General features: G+C 42.2%; 1 protein-coding gene across 1 annotated transcript in view; it reads right to left on the bottom strand.

The window, feature by feature from the left end:
* Nucleotides 1–20379, bottom strand: part of sema4c (sema domain, immunoglobulin domain (Ig), transmembrane domain (TM) and short cytoplasmic domain, (semaphorin) 4C) — a 105280-nt gene that overhangs the window by 30712 nt on the left and 54189 nt on the right. Inside the window, exons 3-4 of the mRNA XM_005747752.2 lie at nt 19465–19668; nt 3860–4014 (exon numbers count right to left, since the gene is read on the bottom strand). Coding sequence (XP_005747809.1) covers nt 3860–4014; nt 19465–19588 — 279 coding nt within the window. The 5' untranslated portion in view covers nt 19589–19668. The remainder of the gene's footprint in view (nt 1–3859; nt 4015–19464; nt 19669–20379) is intronic.

The following is a 20379-nucleotide window of genomic DNA, read 5'->3' as shown; positions in this document are numbered from 1 at the left end:
TATATATAAGCTCAAAAGTTCAAGTTATTTTTACTTCCAATAGTGTTAACGTACTGCACAGGTCAATGACTAGGTTTTTTTTACATTTTCATTGTAAGTGGGCTAAAGCAGTTAATATTTGATTATTTTAATAAACCATGTAGCTTGGATGGATTAGATGGTGGCGTGACCACAGTGCACACGTCTGATGTCGCTCACAGTGGTCCAAGGGATCGCTCAGGGAGTTTGTGTGTTCGCTCAGACACATGAATAATTAGAGGGAACATTGGCCAGGACACATCCATGTAGACCAGCGTTCCCCAACCGTACCGGTTCGTGAGTCCTTTGGTACCGGGGCGTGACAGTTGAGGCTCGGGTGTCAAATTTATGGTTTACAGGATTTTTATCGGTTTTTAGCATCCTCATTTTTATCGTTAACTCAGTTTCCCTGGGTCTTTTCCTGTGTGTTATGAATAAATATTCTATTTTTTTGTACCAGTACTGGTTTTATTTTGTTGTATTTATCCACGCCACCTTGTGCATAAACCATAAACCGGTCCGTGGTGCAAAAAAGGTTGGGGATCGCTGATGTACACAGTGCAGAAAGAATTTGGCCACATGCTCTGAATGTGGTCTGAGAGGTGTGGTCTCATTGAATATTGGATGCACTGCTTAGGTTTGTCCATTCTGACTGTATCACATGGGTGCAAAAGACTGGCTAAATGACACGTGGAAGCACCTCATAATGATCTCAAGACATAATTCAAAAATATACCAGACTGCTTTCTATTCAATTGAACAACGAGGTTTCCTTTCACATAGCCTTTGAAATTGTGCCAATTCAGTCAAAATCCTGTATGCCGCAATTTCTGGCAGTTTATCATAGACTATTTAATGACAGAGTACCTGCTCTGTTTTACAGTCCAAGACACACACCATATGAGCAGAGCCTTAGACAAGTTTATCAACTTAAAAAAAAGTTTCTTTCGAAAGATCCTACAGTTTTTTTTACAGTGTGGTTATAATACAACAAAAAAACCCATTTATTTTGGGAAATAGCACTATTACAGGGCCACTTAGTTTCAGCATTTTGAAATGCTCTGGTAGTTATCGGCCATTACGTCAGCACAAATAACGCTACCGGTGCTTTGGCCATTAGCAAACCCGCGAAAACAGAAGTGGTTCGCAAGTAACAGAAAAATATTGGTTAAACTATTTTGAGCAAAGGCGTGTGGATCTGGAAATGTCACATCATGTAACGTACCAATGGGGTCAGTTATTCACAAATTAAGAGCAGTGTAATAAGTTTACGGTGTGGAAGTGGGCTCTAAATTGCCAGAACAAGGTGAACTGGTCCATAAATGGAACTGACTGAAATTCATGAAAGAAAATTATTCAATGAAATAATCCACAGTCATCACGGGGAAAGAAAATAACTAAATAATGCAGAAGACAGAAGACTTCAAACACAGATGGGAGCTGCTTGTCTTGAGAAAGTCTAAATGCTGAGAAAAACATCCCTAGAAAATATCCAGGGAAGAAAGACAGACAGCAGCAAAGAAATAAAAGAGAAGCAGTTAAAGCAAAGAAAGGAGGGGGTGAGAGAGTGATGGGCAGATGGTGACAGAGGGGCAGGACTATTCCCTCGTCCCTGTTCAGTTATTTTTCTGACTTGGCTTCTTCCGTCTACATTGCACACTGGGGGATGACAACAGGTGATCTTATCATTACTGTAAGACTCATAACCCTCACTCAAACAGCCTGCGGCTGAGCCAGGGTCTGTCAGTCTGTGTGGGTATGTGTGCGCATCCAATAATTGCTCATTACAGCAGTAAATCAGATAGCAATCCCCAAACTGCTGCAGGTTGCTCACTACACCTTCATTGCATTGCTGTAATTGTATTGATCGCAATATGGACCAATTATTGAGGGAACAAAGCAAACCCAGATTGAGCCTTTGAGGGTTTAGCATCTCTCTGTGTGCAAGTGTTTGCGTGTCAGGTCAAGTCAAGGGTATTTATAGAGCGCTTTAAAGAAACAGGTTTACCCCAGAGTGCTTTGCAGAAAAACAAGATCCACAAATTAAAACGAGGATGGTAAAAAAAAACAAGACTGAATGAGTGCACCACGAACTCTGAGGAACAGGACCAAAGCCTGGGCAAGGATGTGTGCGAGTGCCTGTCTACTCCCACAAATTCACAGTGGATATGTTTGTGCTGATAGAAGTGAAATATTGGAGGCAATAGCTGCACACATTATCATCTTAATATCTGGCAGCTTACTTACAGCATTGCTGTGTGCAAATTTCAAAATAAGACTAGTTGAATAACCTTGCAAAACAACTGTAAATCATGATTAAAAAATATTTAGAGCTTTAATTTTATAAAGACCATTTTTAAAATTTGCCAAGATGGCTCTTATTTATGACTGTACCAGTCTGAAGATATTTTATTGTATTTTTTAAGGCTTAACTCAGCTGAGGGATCTATAGAGCTAAAATTCTTCTTTTTTCTAGCTAGCTAGCTTAACTAAAACAACTGCTAGCTAAACACACATATCACCAGACCTTCAGCCAACATTAAAGCTAACTTTGTCATAAAACCATTTTTATGACAAAGTTACCATTAATACACTTTTTGTTAACCACCTACTCTGTACAATGTGAAGTGCAATGCTGTAGCATCAATATACTTTGGTAAGGATAGCTATGCTACCTGATAAGCTAGCATTAGCAAAGAGCAGCAAGAGTCTTACAACTTTATAATCTATCATACTTTTATCTGTACAGCATTATGTTCAAGTTCCTGTTTGAATTAGGATCATGCTTTTTAAAATCTCCTTGTACTTATCTTGCATGCTTATGTTTTGGTATAAATTCGGTCTTTGGCTCTACATAGCCAATGGGATCAGTTATTCACAAATTAAGAGCAGTGTAATACGTTTACTGTGTGGAAGTGGGCTCTAAATTGCCAGAACAAGGTGAACTGGTCCATAAATGGAACTGACTAATGCTAATACAATGGTGTGCTGTTTCCTGCTCTTTCAAAAAAAAAAAAAAAAAAGCTTAAAAAATACATGTGGGCCAATACTAAGGCAACGCAGTTTCTTTATTGAAATGTTGACACACTGGAAGCACACAGCTCTTAATATATTTTATTATATTCTTGGCCCTTCGAGGATTATTACATTTTGAGAATGTATTCATTTGCGTGGTATTTTTACAATCTAAGCTTCAATGTGGCCTGCAGTGTTAAGAAAAAATACAGGCCAGACTGACAAAAGACCCAACAACTAGTATTACTCAGTCGACTTTGTTATTGTACTATAAAGTCCTTTGATTGCCTGCCAGAGTATGTCCAGAGTATGTGCTCTCAATTGTCATTGAGTCCAAAAGGAAAAAAGAATAGAATAAGGTCATTCTGTTAGTTAACAGACTTCAAAAAAGTGTGGCACAGGCAGAGATTATGTTTAATGTTTTCTTCCCTGTTCATCCAAGCTGAACCTTCATAATTTTTAAAGACTTTCTATAATAATTCTATCACACATGATATCATAATTGAATTTGGTCTGTTTAAATTAAGTATTTGAAATGTGTGTTTATCTCTGCGGCACTCTGTACCAAGTCGTGCGGAGGATGTTTTTTGTTCCTGAACTGTCCATCATGAAGCAGTGTGATATTAAATCTTATGTGTTATCATTTAATTTGTTGCATTTCTACAAAAGAGTTTGAGAATGCGTGGGTGTTTGCAGTGGCAGTCGGGTGGTAATTATTTTTCTTGAAATCCTTCCTTGTCCTTATTGAACTGTAATGTATTTGTATCTCTTTCACTGTCAGAAAAAAAGCTTTTAAAGTGCGTTCATGTGCTTATGTGCGCTTTACCTGTGGCCTTAGCTGTCTGCTAATGTCATTGGGGTCCAAGGCGAACAAAGCCTCCCGTGCTCCGACGTACAAGACCCTCTCGTGGTCAGACAGAGTCAGCATGCTGTAGTTGAACACTCCCAGCACGCTAAACCTGGCCATGCTGTCCAACACATCTGGATCAGGGGACACAGAGACATCGGTGCATTACATCACATGATAACGCATAGCTGCATTTCTTTTGGCTGATCTGTTGACAGATGAATAACACCTGAGAGGAACATTTCACACTCTCCTTCGTGAAATTTGTTGACGTCTCAGCTCATTCGCACCTCCAAGCCTCACCCACTCCACCGCCTATAGATTAGCGTCATCCACCACGATTCATCTCTCCCACATCCTTTTGCTAAGATTTCGTGTTGTGCCAGCACACAGCCATTAAATGCTACCCAACAGAGTGCTGCCTGTGCCATGAGAGGTTTTTTTGGTGTCACTAAACAAAAAGTTGATACATACTTTTCGGTTTATATTCATTAAAATGGTCTGAGAATGAACTGCACGTCGACTGGTCTGGGCTCTGTTTTTGTGGCATCATAAAAATGTCCCCCCCCCCCAAGATTTAGTTTAACTGACAAAGATTTTAATTAAAACAACACAGCTGAAGTTAGGAAGGAGGTCAGACACGTCAGGTCTTGAAGAGTTTGCTGAGACTACCCACAATATCTAGCTCGAAGATCTCCTGTAAATTATTCCTGCACGATGGAGCACTGCACAGAAAGCTTCCCAAGCTCTGTATTTACTTTGAGAACCTGGAGCAGAAGCCGTGTCTTCGGGGAAAGGCTGATAAGTTCCAGATCTACATGTCAGCAGCGAGATAAGGCCGGCGTCTATTTAGAAAAGCTGTGCAAATAAACAAGAGGCAATGATGCTCTCTCAGACCAGCCCTTGTTTTGATGAAGAGTGCATGGGTGTGTACCATTACACCCAAACATTATGAATCTAATAGCACAGTTTTCCAAAATCTAGAGCTTTTAAAGAGGGAGCATATCAATGAATGCAGATGATTGATCTAGGGCTGATATAAAGACTGAAAGAGTGCACAATCTGCAGAATCGCAACTAACTTTCAACGGCTTCAATCAGCCGGCGCTTTAATGCGAGTTTTAAAAGTGCGTTTGCTATGAGCCAGAAGCCGAGATGTTTGTATTCATACACTTGTTCAATAAAAATTCCATTAGGAGAGGTAGTTTTCAAATTGAGAAAATCGACTAATCTTGTTTTGGAAAACAACTTAAATTGTGTTTAGCCTCAATTTAACACAGCTTTTAGGCCAGAGATTGTTAAAGCACTTATAAACTCAGCATTGCAGTATTACAAAAAGAAGAAGAAAAAAAAAATCCTCATTCTTTGAAAAGGAGCAGAGTAATCCAGGCTATACAGAGCAGCAGTACACAACAATACAGGGATTTAAAGTTGGACCTGTTGGCATTATTATTTCAAATGGAAAATGCAAATGAAAGTGCGATTGGAATCTTGCACTCCCACACGTAGATCACATTTTAATGCAAGGCTTTACGAGCCCATATTATGCTTTGTTTATACAGCTTTTTGCACGTGTAAAAGGTCTGCAAACCCCTCAAAGCAGTCTGCTTTTTATATACTTGCCAAAGCCATACGTCTAACTTTGCACAGCACAACAAAAGTTTTGCTGTCAGCTGCTAGAGAGAACATTCACTCCTAGAACTTGAGGAAGTGAAGACGCAGTGGCTTATTTATTTTTGATGGCAGAACCTTACATTATTATAACATTGCTTGAACAGAGCTACATCTTGACATTATGATGCTGAGGGACAATTAGAAACTTTTCACATCGACTTTTGTGCTACAGTGCACTCCATGCCGAGCTGGCAGTGTTGGTAGTGTACCCCAACCATCCACATGTGTGAAAAGGCGACTTGGAGAGCGCAATCTAACAGACTAATGAAATATTGCTGTAAAGAAAGAGATTCGGATATGCATCTAATATTTGCACAGCTCATCTCTCCAGAAAGCTTAATGACATTTTTGAATAATCTTTCTGACAAACGGCGCTCTGCTTTTACCGTTACCTTGGAAATAGGAGAAATAAATGGTCTGACACAAGAAGTTTGGTAAACAGTACTGTTACTAAGTTGCTTTTGCAGGACTCTGCCCTTGTTCTGAACTCAGTTCTGGTCTAAACACAAAGGGCTTTTGTGAATTGAGTGCTGCACCTATAATCAAAGAAATAGAGTACAACCTGTCAGTCAGAGGAAACTGTACGAACGCATAATATGGGAATTCTAGTTATGGTCCTTGTAGCACACTCTGTGGAGTGGCTCCATAGTGTAGTGGTTTACGCATTTGCCTGGTTTGATCTGGGGAGGAGACGTAAAAGCTTTTGGGGTTGTGTCAAACATGTGGAGGCACCTGCTGTGGTGCCCCTTGTAAATAAAAGAGCAGCTGAAAGTAGCGCTACATGGTTATATAATCAATCTAATGCAGCAGTCCCCAACCCCCGGGCCACAGACCGATACCGGTCCGTGAGTCGTTTGGTACCGGGCCGCGAGAGTTGAGGCTCGGGTGTGAAATTTAAGGTTTTCAGGGTTTTTATCGTTGGCTCGGTTTCCCTGGGTCTTTTACCGTGTTGTAGTTGTGTGTCTTATTTTGAAAGAAATATTTACGCGTTACCATAGCGACCAGAGAGCAATAAGGGGCAGAAAGGAGGACGTTACGCTCAATGTTGTTGGCGCATTTCACGAGGACGCTGCTAATAAAGTTACACACAGTGAATTTGTGTTTACTATTATATTTACAAAATACCACAGTTTTTGTCTTGGTCGTATCATTTTATTTTGTTGTATTTATCTGCAACACTATAAAGGCCTGTCCGTGAAAATATTGTCTGACATTAAACTGGTCCGTCCTGCAAAAAAGGTTGGAGACCGCTGGTCTAATGTGCTTATATGTTCTTCATACTTAGTTCATGGACTGTATGTGAAAAAAGCGTCATTGTGGACTACTGTCTTGAAGCCTCGCATTGAACATTTTGCTCGTGGTTCTTTGAAAATAAAAGACGTAGGTGAGTGCTTGGACTTGTCATTAACCCTCTCAGGTCTACGTCATCGCCGTGATCCTAACCGTTAAGTGCGTCCAAGTCATCAGAGGTTAACCACCTTTTATTCTGCATTAAGTCTGTATTGAAGACACAAAACTAGCGACTGAAAACATAACTAATCAGGAAATAACGTCTCAAGTCAGACTCTTTTTCTTCTATTCTTCTATACAAGTCACCCCCTGCTGGCCATTAGAATCCCTTCTACAACACAAGGCTGGTTTTCTTTCTCAGCTGTTCCTGCAACTACTGCTGTAATTTGATTAAAATGACAAAATGTTACTTAGCTCTTGTCAACTCAAGCTATCATCCTTTGACATGAAATAGCTGAACTGATTTGATTCATTCCAGGATTGTTTAATTTGTTGTGGATTACTTGCAATTTGGGGTTGTTTGTCTTTTTTTGCTGCTCACAGGCTGACACAAACAATCACAGAAAGATTATGACAAAAATCACAAAATGTTCTCTCCGAGCTCCCATCTGCGGAGAAATAGCTACAGTCGACTTTTTTTCCATAAAATTTTTAAAAAGGCACAGCTACTGTTTTGCTGTTCGCTCTCAGACGCACACACACACATGCCTACATACACGCACCCACATATACACACACACATGCGCGCGCACACCATTCAAATCCCCCGACAAGCATACAGACAAACTAGTGGTGCAGAGCAGAAGGGAAAGCTGAGACAGAGACGAGAGGAAAGAGAAAAAGGATGGTGTTTAGTTTTCATTATCCACACTCGTGTTGCTTGTAGTGTCACCTTGTTCTCCTGCTCCTCCCCTCTCTCGCTTTATCCAGGCTGATAGAATGTGTGCAAAATGCGAGGCGACGACAGCCAGCGCCCGCACGTAATGTGATCTCATATACTGAATAAGGATATTTCTTTTTTTTTGTTTTCTATGCCACCAGTATTTTCACATTTTCGCCTTTCCCCCCCGCTTCAACTGAAAATAGCAGCTGAAATCCAGGGAGGGAGCATCAGGAACCGGTGTGTGATTTATGGTGTGACTAACTGCTCATGTGATGCTGTGGCCTACTTGGGACTAAATAGACTTATATACAAGGAGAAGCCTGTTCTGGTTGAAGGAGCACGCCATGTGTGAGCGGGTTTGTGTGTGCGAGACGAGAAAGCGAAGTTAAAAAAGAAAAAGAAAAAAAAAGGAGACATTTTGTAAGCTTGAGAGTGTAAACTATTTAATCCTTACAATGCCCTTGCTTTTAAGGTTCAAAGCCTTTTTTCTATTCTCTATGACCACTTGATACCAAAAACACAATAATGCTGGCACTACAGTTAAGCAGAACAAGGACAAGGGAACATCCCTAACAACCATTTAACCTCGCCCCCGGCCCAAGATTGCTTTGTTATCTACGACAATTTCCAAAAAATGCATTGTTACAGCCAACTGGTGACACATTGTCCTGCTTTGCACAGATTTTGATCTCTTCTCCTTCATCTCAAACATATTGAGGCAGTGTTCCACATCTTGGTTGGCTCTGATTCTGTGAGTTTCACAAGAAATGTGTTGCTCTAAAAGGAGATGTGCTGACCTGTGAATGCATCCCTGCTGAAACCCAGTGATGATTGAAGACAGGAGAGCAGCTGAATTAATGGTTTAACAGCTGCCGTGACAGTAATAAGGAATACATACACACAACTGCACACTTTGCTCAACATGTCACTGTTGTTGTTGGGATATAGTCATCCTGCAGCTACATCCTAGACAGGAAAGTTGTGAAATCTGGCACAGTGATTGAAAATAGTCTCATTACACCTCAACTATTCTAGATTTCTTAACTATCTAACTAGCATTTATGTAAGGAACCATGTGTCTGGGGTTTTTCTTTTGGTTAAAGCTAATTCAATGAACCCCAGCACATCAGTTTCTACCATTACCATCACCAGATTATATGAACTAGAAAGTGACGGCCTGGTAACTACTGGGCGCTACTCCCTGACTGCTTGCAATTAGCTGCAGGTAGCTGCTGTAAAATCAATTGCTAAGGCCCCATTCACACGTGACCTAGAGGGCAGTCAGTGATCTCCGGGTAACCGCCTATCACTAGGTGAACCTGGCTGCCAAAGGAGCTGCACCAAGAACTTCCTTGTGATTGCTTTGGTTGCATTGATTGATGCGGTTTGCATGGAAGACTTAGATTTGTCTGCATGTCCCTGCTTACTGAACAGCAAATCCATTGCTTGAAAACCCATTTTGGTAATGCACAAAAAAGTATGATTTGATCATTGAGGGGCTCTGGGGCAAAAATGCACTCTAATAACTGGTGCACACACCTGCAACAGATTTCTAAAAGACAAAATAGATTATTGTCCATTGATCATAGTTAAAGTACTTTGAGTGTGAGCTTCAGAGCCTTGAATTAAGTTATGTATGTCTTTATTTGCTGTAGGGGCAAAACAGATGCAAAAACATAGCAAATATACCAGGTTTTTAAACCTCCAAGGTCTAACAAACCAATTTTAAAGCAGCATTTGGACCATCTTAGACCACTGAAAGCCTTTAATTTGGACAAGTTCAGCTTAAAGAAATCCCAAGTCGTAACATGTTTTGAAGGGTACAGAGAGATGGAAGGGAGGAGTGAAGATATAACCAAAGGAAGGAAGGGGATAAGTAGTGAAGTCAGCTTATTATCTGAAGAGCAGTGGCGTATAAACATTGGGGGGTATGTGCGGATGAACGGGCTAGATGAGAGTGAGAGGAGAGAGAGGGAGAGAGCGGAGGAGGCTTCCTCGGGGGAGAGCTGAACACATCTGCTGTGTTCCACACGGCTGGGCAAAAAAACTCCAGAGCTGACATGTGTACTGAGGTACACATACACACACACATTTGTGTGAAGGTTCTTGGCAACACAAATCAGTGCGCGCGTACACATGCACCCACAGTGAATAAACACAGTAAAAGACATTGCACTTGCACACACACACACATGCGTTCAAAGTCCCAAACAGCTCTCCAGGGTACCTGCTCAGTGACTTCAACATCCCTCCACCAACAGATGGAAAGTTTTGCTCCGAGTGGCCTGTTTGAAGTGATCAGCGGCTCTGTCATTAAGAGGCGATGTGGGCACGTGCGCTTTCCACCTTACACTGCACTGTGGCACCCTGAGGCTACCTGTGGGGTGTGTGTGTGGCTGGAGGTCGCAACCTCATAAGAGAGAGGGTTTGTTGACAACAAACACAAGACTTGTCCACAGGTGGTATGGTTCATCTCTGTGTGTGTCAATGGGATGGGAAAAAAAACTCCATCTACACGATCAGAAAAATCCTGAAGGAAGTATTTTGTACACACGGCATACAGAAAGGCGTCTTTCTTCTCTGAAAAGAACTCACTGTTCTTTAGACTGAATGTTATTTAAAGTCTGACACTTAGACTATTTTCAGATTTTTCCATCATTTTAAGGACCTGGTGATTGTGTGTATGTCTGAGGGCGGTTTGGGTTAAATTACAAGGCCTTTGATGCCTTGATAAAACAATCACAGGGAGCAGAAGAGAAGTGAAAATAAAAGAGTGCAAATAAGAAATGAGGAGCAAACATGAGGGGAGGTGTAATGAGTTTAACAGGCAGGGGAGCAATACAAACAAAAGAACAAACAGAAAGCCAGAGAGCCTGAACAGTGCTGCTAGAAACTGAACTTCGAAAGATCTTGAACCTTGAAATCAATTCAGTTGATGAAAAATCATCTGAAAACAAAATCTGCAAAACAGTGATTTGATGACTTTAGATGTCAAACAAAGGTTTTGCAGTTTTTAGACTAGTGCCTGATCGAACGAGGAAATTTAAGACCGATATTTGGTGATTTAAAACCTGATATATCAGCGGATATTTTTCGTCTTTCAGACACAGAAAACATAAACAGAGTTCTCAAACATTTATGTGCAGTTATTTTTGAGACCTTACTAATATCATGTAACAATGCAGTTAAAAGTTATGTCATGGATCACTTGACCTTACTGGGATCAGCTGATTGTTGTGTTTGTGGTTTTCCAAACAAACCACAAATACAACAACCAGCAAGTTGCAGAGTGCCCTCTAGTGGACACATTTTAGTGTATTTCTCTCTTCAATTCATCTTTAATTTTTAAATGATTCATTGATTTCATGGTGGACCACTGGAGGGCTCCACTCATACCCAGTGTACAGGAAGTGTGTTGCTGAGTTTTGTGGTGCGATGTAGTCAGTTGTTGTTAGGTCAAGAACAAAGTTGGCGTGAGAAGTGAGAGCTCTCGTGTCGTCTGTGTTTACCTCCACACTTTATTGATTTATCGTTACATATCCTGACACTAATATATTAACAAATATTAGTCAATCTATATTGATTTGCTTACTTTTGGACCTGAGCCAAGTTTACAAAGAAAAGACATTAAACTGATCTCGTTGCAGCTCTCTTTTACATGTGACCAATCGGCGCATTACACGTACGTACAACTCAAGAAACGAATGTTTGTGCGTTTAAATAAGCCTACCCGGATCAGTACAACGCCACAACGTTGAGCTGTGTTGCACAGATGTGTCAGCGTGTCCTTGAATGCACCGAAACAGAGGCATTTCACACAACCCACATAAAACGACTGGAGTGTCTTGCAAAACTATCAAGTGGATGGCACAGTGCAGCGTACGAGAGGAAAACCTTGTCAAGGATGAAACGCTTTCATTTGTTTACTTTCACGTCATAAAAGTTTAGCAGATCAAAAGCCATCTCTTAAACATAGTATGTTATTGTTTCTTTGGATACAAAAACAAGGACAAAAATGTCTTCTTTGATCAAGTAACACAGATGAACTTAAACCAAATGCTGAAAGAAATCAAGATGTGACTGCATTTCATTCTGGGGGAAATGATCACTAGTGCACTTTATGCAAATGTGAGCTGTGTGTGTACTTGCTTGCATTTAGACCCATCATATGTGTGTATGAATGTGCACGACTCACTAGGACATGTCACGGTCAGGTCAAAGCTTCACCACCCTCCCTAATCTAAATCAAGCCAAGCCAGTCCAAACAGAGCTCCATTGAAGAGGCGGGACACGGGGAGCGCCTGTTGCTTCATGGCCGGGTGAAAAGCTCTCAGTCCGGGACTCGCCACTGCGGTCAGCTTCCACCAGCCTTCCAGCCTTCCTCTCACTGTCTGCTATAAATACACCCAGCCTCTTCTTATAGCTTCCAACCGCCTAGCCACTTGCACACTAAACTGTGATTAAAGGCCTATTTTAGGGGGCGCTTTGAAGCAGCGACAAAACGGCGAATGAGAGGCAGAGACAAGACAGACAGAGGAGGGAGAGACGCCGCTCAGCGCCCCCACACAATCATCCAGATAGACCCTAGCGTGTGCACAGACCTCCATAAGAGCAGGCACCCTTTTTGAAAGCATAAAAACAACACTGCTCTGACAAAGACACACACACATGCACGCACGTACACAGCAAAGCTTCGTCTGCTCAACAGAAGTTCACAAGGAAGGCAGGTGTACGACAGAATGAGAGCATGAAGAAAGACAGAGACATTAAAGGGAAAGATATGCATACCCTTACTAGCTGAATCTACCTATTGTTATTTAGGGCTCATTAACACTGAGCGAGTTTCATTGGAATTCATGTCAGGACCGACTCGATGCTGAACAAAGCAAAATAATACCAAATAAAGGGACAGGTTTTAAGGTGATACATTTCTTGTTTCCACGTGTAAATCCTTGTTTGTAGCATCTGTTTTCTGTAAAAGCTTTATTGTTGCCGCTTTTGATAAACAGTCACGCCTATAGAGCGCTCAATTCAGGAGAATTGGAAGAGAGCGTGATGGAGTGGGAGGGGAGGAAGTGGTAAAAGTGGATTAACACAAGAAGAAGAAGTGAGCCCATTGGGGATGGGGGTTGGTTTTCAGGGGGGATGACGAGGCAAGATGAAAGGAAGAGGTGGGGGCGACGGCGGCGGTGGTGAACAGCCTAGCTCGGTGGGGTGTCGCCACTGCAATCCACAACAAGCAGAACAAATCAAGAACCGGTTGAAGTCAAGAGTAAAGTTTTTCCATGTCGGCGTCATGGTTCAGCATGTATGAGCCTTAGAGCGACGGGCACCAGCTGTGGTGAGCCGGGCCGCTTTGTGCACAATGCTGTGTTGATGACACACACAGAGAGATACAAGGGAGCCTGTGGAGTGGAATGGAGTTCGGGATTTTAAAGGCCACAACCTGCAGTGATTTCACAACAAAACACACAAAGACTATGGAGAACTACAGTGAAAATGTGTCCTCATGCTGTAGGCCAGCGGTCCCCAACCTTTTTTGCACCACAGACCGGTTTATGCCCGACACTATTTTCACGTACCGGCCTTTAAGGTGTCGCGGAACCGAAAAAAAGAAGATTTATTCATAACACACTTGAAAAGACCCAGGAAAACCGCTGAAAACCGATAAAAACCCTGAAAACCATACATTTCAAACCTGAGCCTCAACTCTCGCGGCCCGGTACCGGTCCGAGGCCCGGGGGTTGGAGCCCGCTGCTGTATGCAGTTAAATCTGGTTTAGACAGACACCAGTGGTCTGAGTGTATGCGTTTGTCCACTAGTGTCTATTCATTTTCAATTCAGCGGCAAATTCTATTCAGGAATTTGCTGCTCAGAGTCTTGCTGACTGTAGTATTAACATTCAGCCACCTCAGTGACAGCACATTCCAGTTCTGACATTTCTGATGAGTATCATTATGTAGTACTTAGTTCAAGCATTTTTCTACTCATTTAATCACAGTGCAGCTGTGTAGAAGTGGACCTTCTATGCTCCATATTTTTATTAATGGACTGTGCTTGAACAGCCTCGCTTGATTTTACAGTTCAAAATATTCCTTATGTGTCTTACGTTGGGTTTCAGTGAACCCTCCCATCAGTTCATCCACAGTCTGAGAGAAGCATTTTAGCTGCTCTCCCCTTCCCTACAACTTTCTTACTAAGTGATAATCGCAAAATAAAGATCTGAGGATAAGGACGGGGGAGCTAGAGGTGCCAGAGATGACCATATTAGTGATATCTGTTCTCAGTGACATCATATAGATGCAAAAATAGAAAAAAATACTAGTCGTTGTCCTCCCTCAGCCTCCTACTTGATGTTTCTTCTTGAGTCATTACATCCACAAAATTTTCAGAAAACTTGACCTCTGACCTGGATCTTGGCTGAGGGGTAAAAACTGAGCGTTTGATGCAGTTTTGGCTCAAACGCATTATCTGTACATACACTGACCTCATTGTGTGAAACACAATAGGAATATTTAATATGAGCATGTGCCACTTTAACCCCATCAGGTGGCAGGCCATGAAAGAAGAAAGCAATCAAATCGACTGCTTAAACAACCCGTGAGGTGTTGTGCGTCATTCTTCATAATCTAAAACCGTTGCATACAGTTTGCGTCCCTCACTGCTGCAAAAAAAAGGTCCTTTGGATAAGAGTACCCTCAGACTGGCATTTTCATTTTAATGCACATGCCCACTTGCCCCCACATCAGCCCTCACGAAGTCAGAACGACAACAGAGAGCAGCGCAGGTCTCGACATTTGGTCCCGGCTGTTAATCTTCACCGACCAATCAGCACAGGGTCAGTGGATGACTGGCACTCAAAGCAGATAAAAAGCTATGATGAATCTCCTCCTTCCATTCCCTCCCACTTTTGTCCCCCCACCATCTATCCTCCCAGTCACGCACAGCCTCTCTCTGCCTCCTCCTCTCCCTCGCTCTCAACCACTCATTACTGTAATTGGAGGGTTTGAGGAGATAAGGCAGAGAAACAGAAAGAAGGAGGGTAAAGAAGAAAGAAGGTTGAGAGAGAGAAGAGAGAGGTTTCTGGAGGTCAGAGGCCCAGCCCTTTTCCAATCTGCTTACAGAGTGTATGTGTGTTTTTTTTCTCAATCTTTCTTTTTTTAAATCAAGAGGCGTACATTTGCTTTGGCCTTTCTTTAAAGATGCAGGGCTCATTTTCAGCATCAAAGCTCGCTAGGTTTTCAAGCATAATATCAAATTTGTAAGGGCTTAGATTCTACAACTTCTTTCTTTCTTTCCTTCTTTCTTTCCGTACAGCTGTGTTTTGTCAGATTTCTGGCTTACCGGCCTCTGTCATTGGGCTGGGGCTGAGAAGTTTATGTGTGGTTGTGTATGAGCGTATGTGAAAGCTAAAGCCATGGAGTAAAATATGGTGTTCAGCAGAGAAAGTCAGTAAGGACTGGGACAGACGGTGGTGTTTTCAGCTAAAGCATTTTCTGTGGTCAATGGAAATTGGTCAAGTTAAGTGTGTGAAAGTAGTAGCTTAAAGCAACATAATGGATACTACAATCCAATCGAATCCAAAAAAGCAGGTGCAAAAAGAAGGACAAGGTCAGATTTGAGGCGCACAGACAACAGATATCTGAAATCTGTTCCACTTGTCAGATTAAGTAGCGAGGCGGGCAGAATGTTGCCAAGAAATCCCACAAAAAACGCTCGCCTGGTGACATGACCCTAACAGATGTGTAGACCTGGGTTAATGTCAACTTGACAAACTCAAAAAACAGTTGCTTGTTTTGAATTAAGAGAACAGCACATTCATTTCAATATACTTCCACTACCTTATAGACGCTACGGGAAGGTTAATTTAAAATAAACCCTATATTTGGTTTCTGGCTTTTCTGCCATTTGCACTACCACCGCACATCATTTCGCTCTTTACCGTTATTTGTACAAATGCCACCTACAGTGAGACACCTGTGCAAAAGTTGTTGCACTTGGAAAGACTTGCTGTGTTCCCCAAACCTTTTTTTCATCACCACATTTAAGCCCAGCGTGAGCACAGAGTGACAGGGAACTGTAGCAGAGAGGAAAAAGCTGCTACTTTTCATTATTCATATAGGCTAGTGCAGTGCACCAGTGCAGCTAAATTAAGCTGCCCTGTTCACAGACTCCAGTGCTATTGTTGAACTGTATTCCATTAAGCTCTTTATTAAAACTGACAATATATCATGAGCTAAAACTGTGTTTGTTCCTTCCAGCTGTTTGTAGGAGTCTTTCATTTAAATTTGTTAAACGCCTCTGCCAACAGCAGGGTCAATTTCAATTTTAATTGCACCAAATCACAAGAGCATACACCCTGAGACACACTTATATTTTAAAGGAAAAGACCCTATTATATTAGACCCCCCACCGCCAAACAATTAGATGTCCCCCTCCATCCCAAAAATGCACAATCTAATCCTATTTTATTTTACCCCTAGTTTGCTACAAACTACTAGTAGAGAATTAGTTTGACCCATTGTTAACGAATTAGGTCCTCCGGGAACCAGCGGGCTTCTAGTGCCTAATGGGTAAGTCAAAAAGTAGAAAAAGCAGACAGCATCTCAGTATTCATGGGTAAGAAAACCTTTTGCGAAAAAGGATGAATGAGCAACTTGTACAATATGAACATAAATGTGAAATATTATCCGTATAAAAGGGAAAAAGAAATCAAGACACATGCACTACATCAGGGTGCAGAATGAGAAAATATGAGCGAAAAATGTAAAGTATGTAAATTTTCAGCACTCATTAGCAGCTCCACGAGGGCCATACATAATGTGTGTACATAAAATGTCTCATTAGAAGCCAACAGTGATTTCTTTTCCCCCCCTCCACTAATGCGGCGAGTGGCTGGTGAGGAATAACAACAGGCCTAAAATTTCAAATGTCAACATGTGACTTAAAAAAAATATATAAGAGGGGAAGAAGAAATAGAAGAAGAAGAGGGGAGATAGCGAGACACAGAGAGAGGATGTTTGCTTTTCTTCTCCTGCAACCCCGTGTAAGCCTCGTTTAATTGCAGGGTGTGTGAGGGGGGTGGGGGTAAATATTATCTCTTCAACCATCTCTCCCCTACCATAACCCAACTCACTCAGCAGCACACACACACACACACACACACACACACACACACACACACACACACACACACACACTCCCCTCCTATACCACCTAAAAGCTCCAAATCCCTCAGACTGTCAACCAAGCAGTATACACACACACGTATAAACAAGGGGAGATTAGATAGGCAGATTCACAACTACACACAGACACACACACAGACACACACACACACACACACACACACACACATCTCCCTCCAAACGAATACGTATAAACAGAACGGCCCTCCGTCGCTCTATACTTTCCTTCCGTCTTCTTTTATCATCGCCCGTCTTCTTGTGTCTGTCTAACACGCACACGCGCTCACATGGATGCTTCGCAGAGATGGTTAGGTGCAATGTGAATTGCTGGGTGAACGGCCGGCAGTTTGCGTCTGTGTTTTCCTCTCTCTCTGTCTATCCTCTGAAGCTACTTTCTGCCCTTTTAAGGCAGTTACTGACTGGCCTCTCTCCCCAGTCTCTCGCTCACTTTCCTGCTTTCTTTCCATTATACCTCCCCTCTCTCTCCCTCTCTTTTCATTTTGTCTCTCCACTCCAATCCATCGTTCCCTCTTTCTGCAGCTGTATCCCCCCCCCCCCCATTTCTCTCCTATCTCCTTCTCAGCACTGTAGCAAGAATCCATCCATATAAGTCATTTAACCCAGTAGCAGGGCCTGAAAATCTCATTTTTTTCCTTCCCCTCTCTCACCAAGCGAAGAAATCTGTCAACAGGTATGATAATCCTGCTTGTTTCCAATGCAACTCATTTTGCGTCAAGAATCTCACTGCACGTGAGAGCCACACTCAAATCAGAGATGACGTGACGCGATCTGCCTTTCTCCTATGTTTCATGATGAGATTTTTATGATGACTTTTATGACAGAGGCACTCCCGATATGAAAGCGAAGCTGCACGAGAAACCACGGGAGTTGTCTTTCAACACACTTTTTTTCTAAAAAGGAAAAATGCAAAAAAAGGTTATTTATTCCTTGGTAGCAGATGTCCCCGTTTCCCCTGTCTGGTGTGTCTTCGCCACAAGTGTATGCCAGCCAAAGTGTGTGCCGGTTAGAGTGCAGCAGCAGAGATCTGTGCTGCTCTGTGCCAGCGCTGGCTTCACTTTGTCACAACGGAGCATTTCACCACAAACTATCAACACCCTGCTGATTGTTTCCCCCCCCCCATCTTCTCTGTCCTTACATTACACCAAAAACGCCAGTGATGAGGTGTTGTAAGGATATAGAAAAAAAAAGAAAAGGAGAATGGGAGTGATAGCGGCTGTGAAAGAAGCTTTTGAAATATCCCCACGCTCCTTCGCCGCTGCCGCTACCGCCGTGCGCACCATTCTCCTCGAGAGCGGCTGAAATCGAAGCTGTTTGTGAAAACGCCATAAGAGCATTTCAGGTTCATACGATGAGCCGCGGCACACAAAGCAAAAGAGGGGAGGGGAGGGATAAAAGGCAAAAAAGAAAGAGCAGGAAGAGAGAGAAAGGGAGCGAGAGATATGGGATGAAAGGTGGGATAGGTGGAACAGAGAGGTGAGAAAATATACTTTTTCACAGCTTTTTTCCCCCCACTTCTCTTTATAGTATTTCCCTAATCCCCAAGAGAGTGAGGCAGCTCTTCTCCCTGGAGGGATTAAAAAAAAAGACTATTTCTTAGCTCGCAACAATTGGCATTGTTCAGTGAAGAAAGCTGGGTTTGGCTGCAGAGGAGAGCTGAGATAAATGGTGCAAATTCAGCTGAGCGCTAGGATTATACTGATGCATTGTTTCACTGAGGGTCGATGTGGGCCTTATCTCAGAAAACCTCCACCTCTGATATAACGGAGAAATCCTCCTGATTGTTGTTATGGAATACATCTGTCCAATTATTGGTTTTGTATCCGATGCCTGACCAAATAAGTCATTTCAGTGACTGATCTATCAGTCTAATAAATCGACCTTATTGGCTCGGTCAGAAGGCCGCATAAAAATGAAACATTTCTTTTAGAGGATTCAGTCAGTGGATATAATATCAGGGATGTGTAAATGTATCACCTTCTGTAACACTGGCCAGAAGTGGCTAGGGATGGGTATCGTTTAGGATTTACTGATACCAGTAACCGGTACTTTTGAAACGATGCCGGTGCTTAAAGAATGGAGAACACAAAATTGGTCCACAAACCTCTTAGCTGTTTTTTTGTAAAAAGATAGCAATGTTAGCCTTTTCTGCAGCTATAGGGGATTTATGGTATCACTCTTGGCTGGAAGCAGTGCTTAATCAATGGAAAAAACACCAATTTTGTCCAAAAACCTCTCATGTTTAGCTGTTTTCCACTTTTTCTTTGGTCATTTTAGCCCTTTTTGGCCAGGGTGAAGGGAGTATCTGCCATTAAAGCTTGATTGTAAAACTGAAAAAAAAAAAGTAAATAAAAAATCCCAGTACATGTGATTGTTTCCACTTGGAGGCACATAAGCTTTAGTACTCTCTCACTGAGCCCACCCATGGGTCCCTCCTTGGCCTGAAGACAATATGTCAGTATGTCATCCCAAAATGATAACTTACTCCATCCCTATTACAAACTATCAGCTCTGAATTCACTGATCGCTCACCTTGATTTCGAACAGTCTTGCGCGGGATCGGGTTCCAGTTGAGGCCCAGCGATTTCTCCCATCCGACCAGAAACACCAGGAAGAGGACCTTCGTCCCCCACATACCTCCTATGGGAGCTCCCATTTGGCGCTGAGCGATGGATCGAGGGATCAATCAGTCGATCAGAGCAACTTGAGAGAACGGCACAGCTCCTGGCAGCGTGCCTGGAGCAAAAGAAAAAAATCACATCAGCTGGAGGCAGCAATTCACTTCATTTTATTGGCTTAGCTGCTTATCAGAAACAATTTTGTCAGAGCAGTATTTACAACATGTGCATTTTTCAAAAAGCCACACAAAAGAGTTCACACACTCAAGCCGCTCTGAAAGATAAATGTCTCATTTTGAAAAGATGCAGAATATATTTGAACACTGTCATCAAAATCCACAATAATGCAAAAGAGGAGTGAGTTATGCAAATCGTTAAAGCCTACAAGGACATAGTTTTAATCGCTGTACGTGCCCCTGTTTGTGCCTGTCTGCCAACATAAACAAACTAAACATTTTAATGACTTTTGGCCAGGAAGGTTAGCAGCAAAGTTTTTTCCTGCCTCTCCCTCGCTCCGAGTGATAATCCAGCTATCGCCACTCAGAAAGCTCAGAAATAGCTTATCGCTAAACTCTTGTCAAGCCAATTCAGCGGCAGTATATTAAGCCGGGGCTGAGTTATCAAAGTTAACTGGTGCTGGCAACGCATCAAACGCCAATGTGGTGGGAAATGAATGTCGAGACAAGGACAATCCAATAGCACTGTGTTGTAAATGAATTGGCTTATACATAATGAACATCGAGTGTGCGGCTAGGACGTAGCATTACAGTCCAATAATGGTGCCTGGTGATTGACTTGTTATGATGCTGCAGGTAGGATTGATACATGA

This window comes from Pundamilia nyererei, unplaced genomic scaffold (assembly GCF_000239375.1).
Source record: "Pundamilia nyererei isolate P.nyererei 1_Seehausen unplaced genomic scaffold, PunNye1.0 scaffold00203, whole genome shotgun sequence".
Lineage (NCBI taxonomy): Eukaryota > Metazoa > Chordata > Actinopteri > Cichliformes > Cichlidae > Pundamilia > Pundamilia nyererei.
This window is presented reverse-complemented; position numbering and strand designations above follow the sequence as displayed.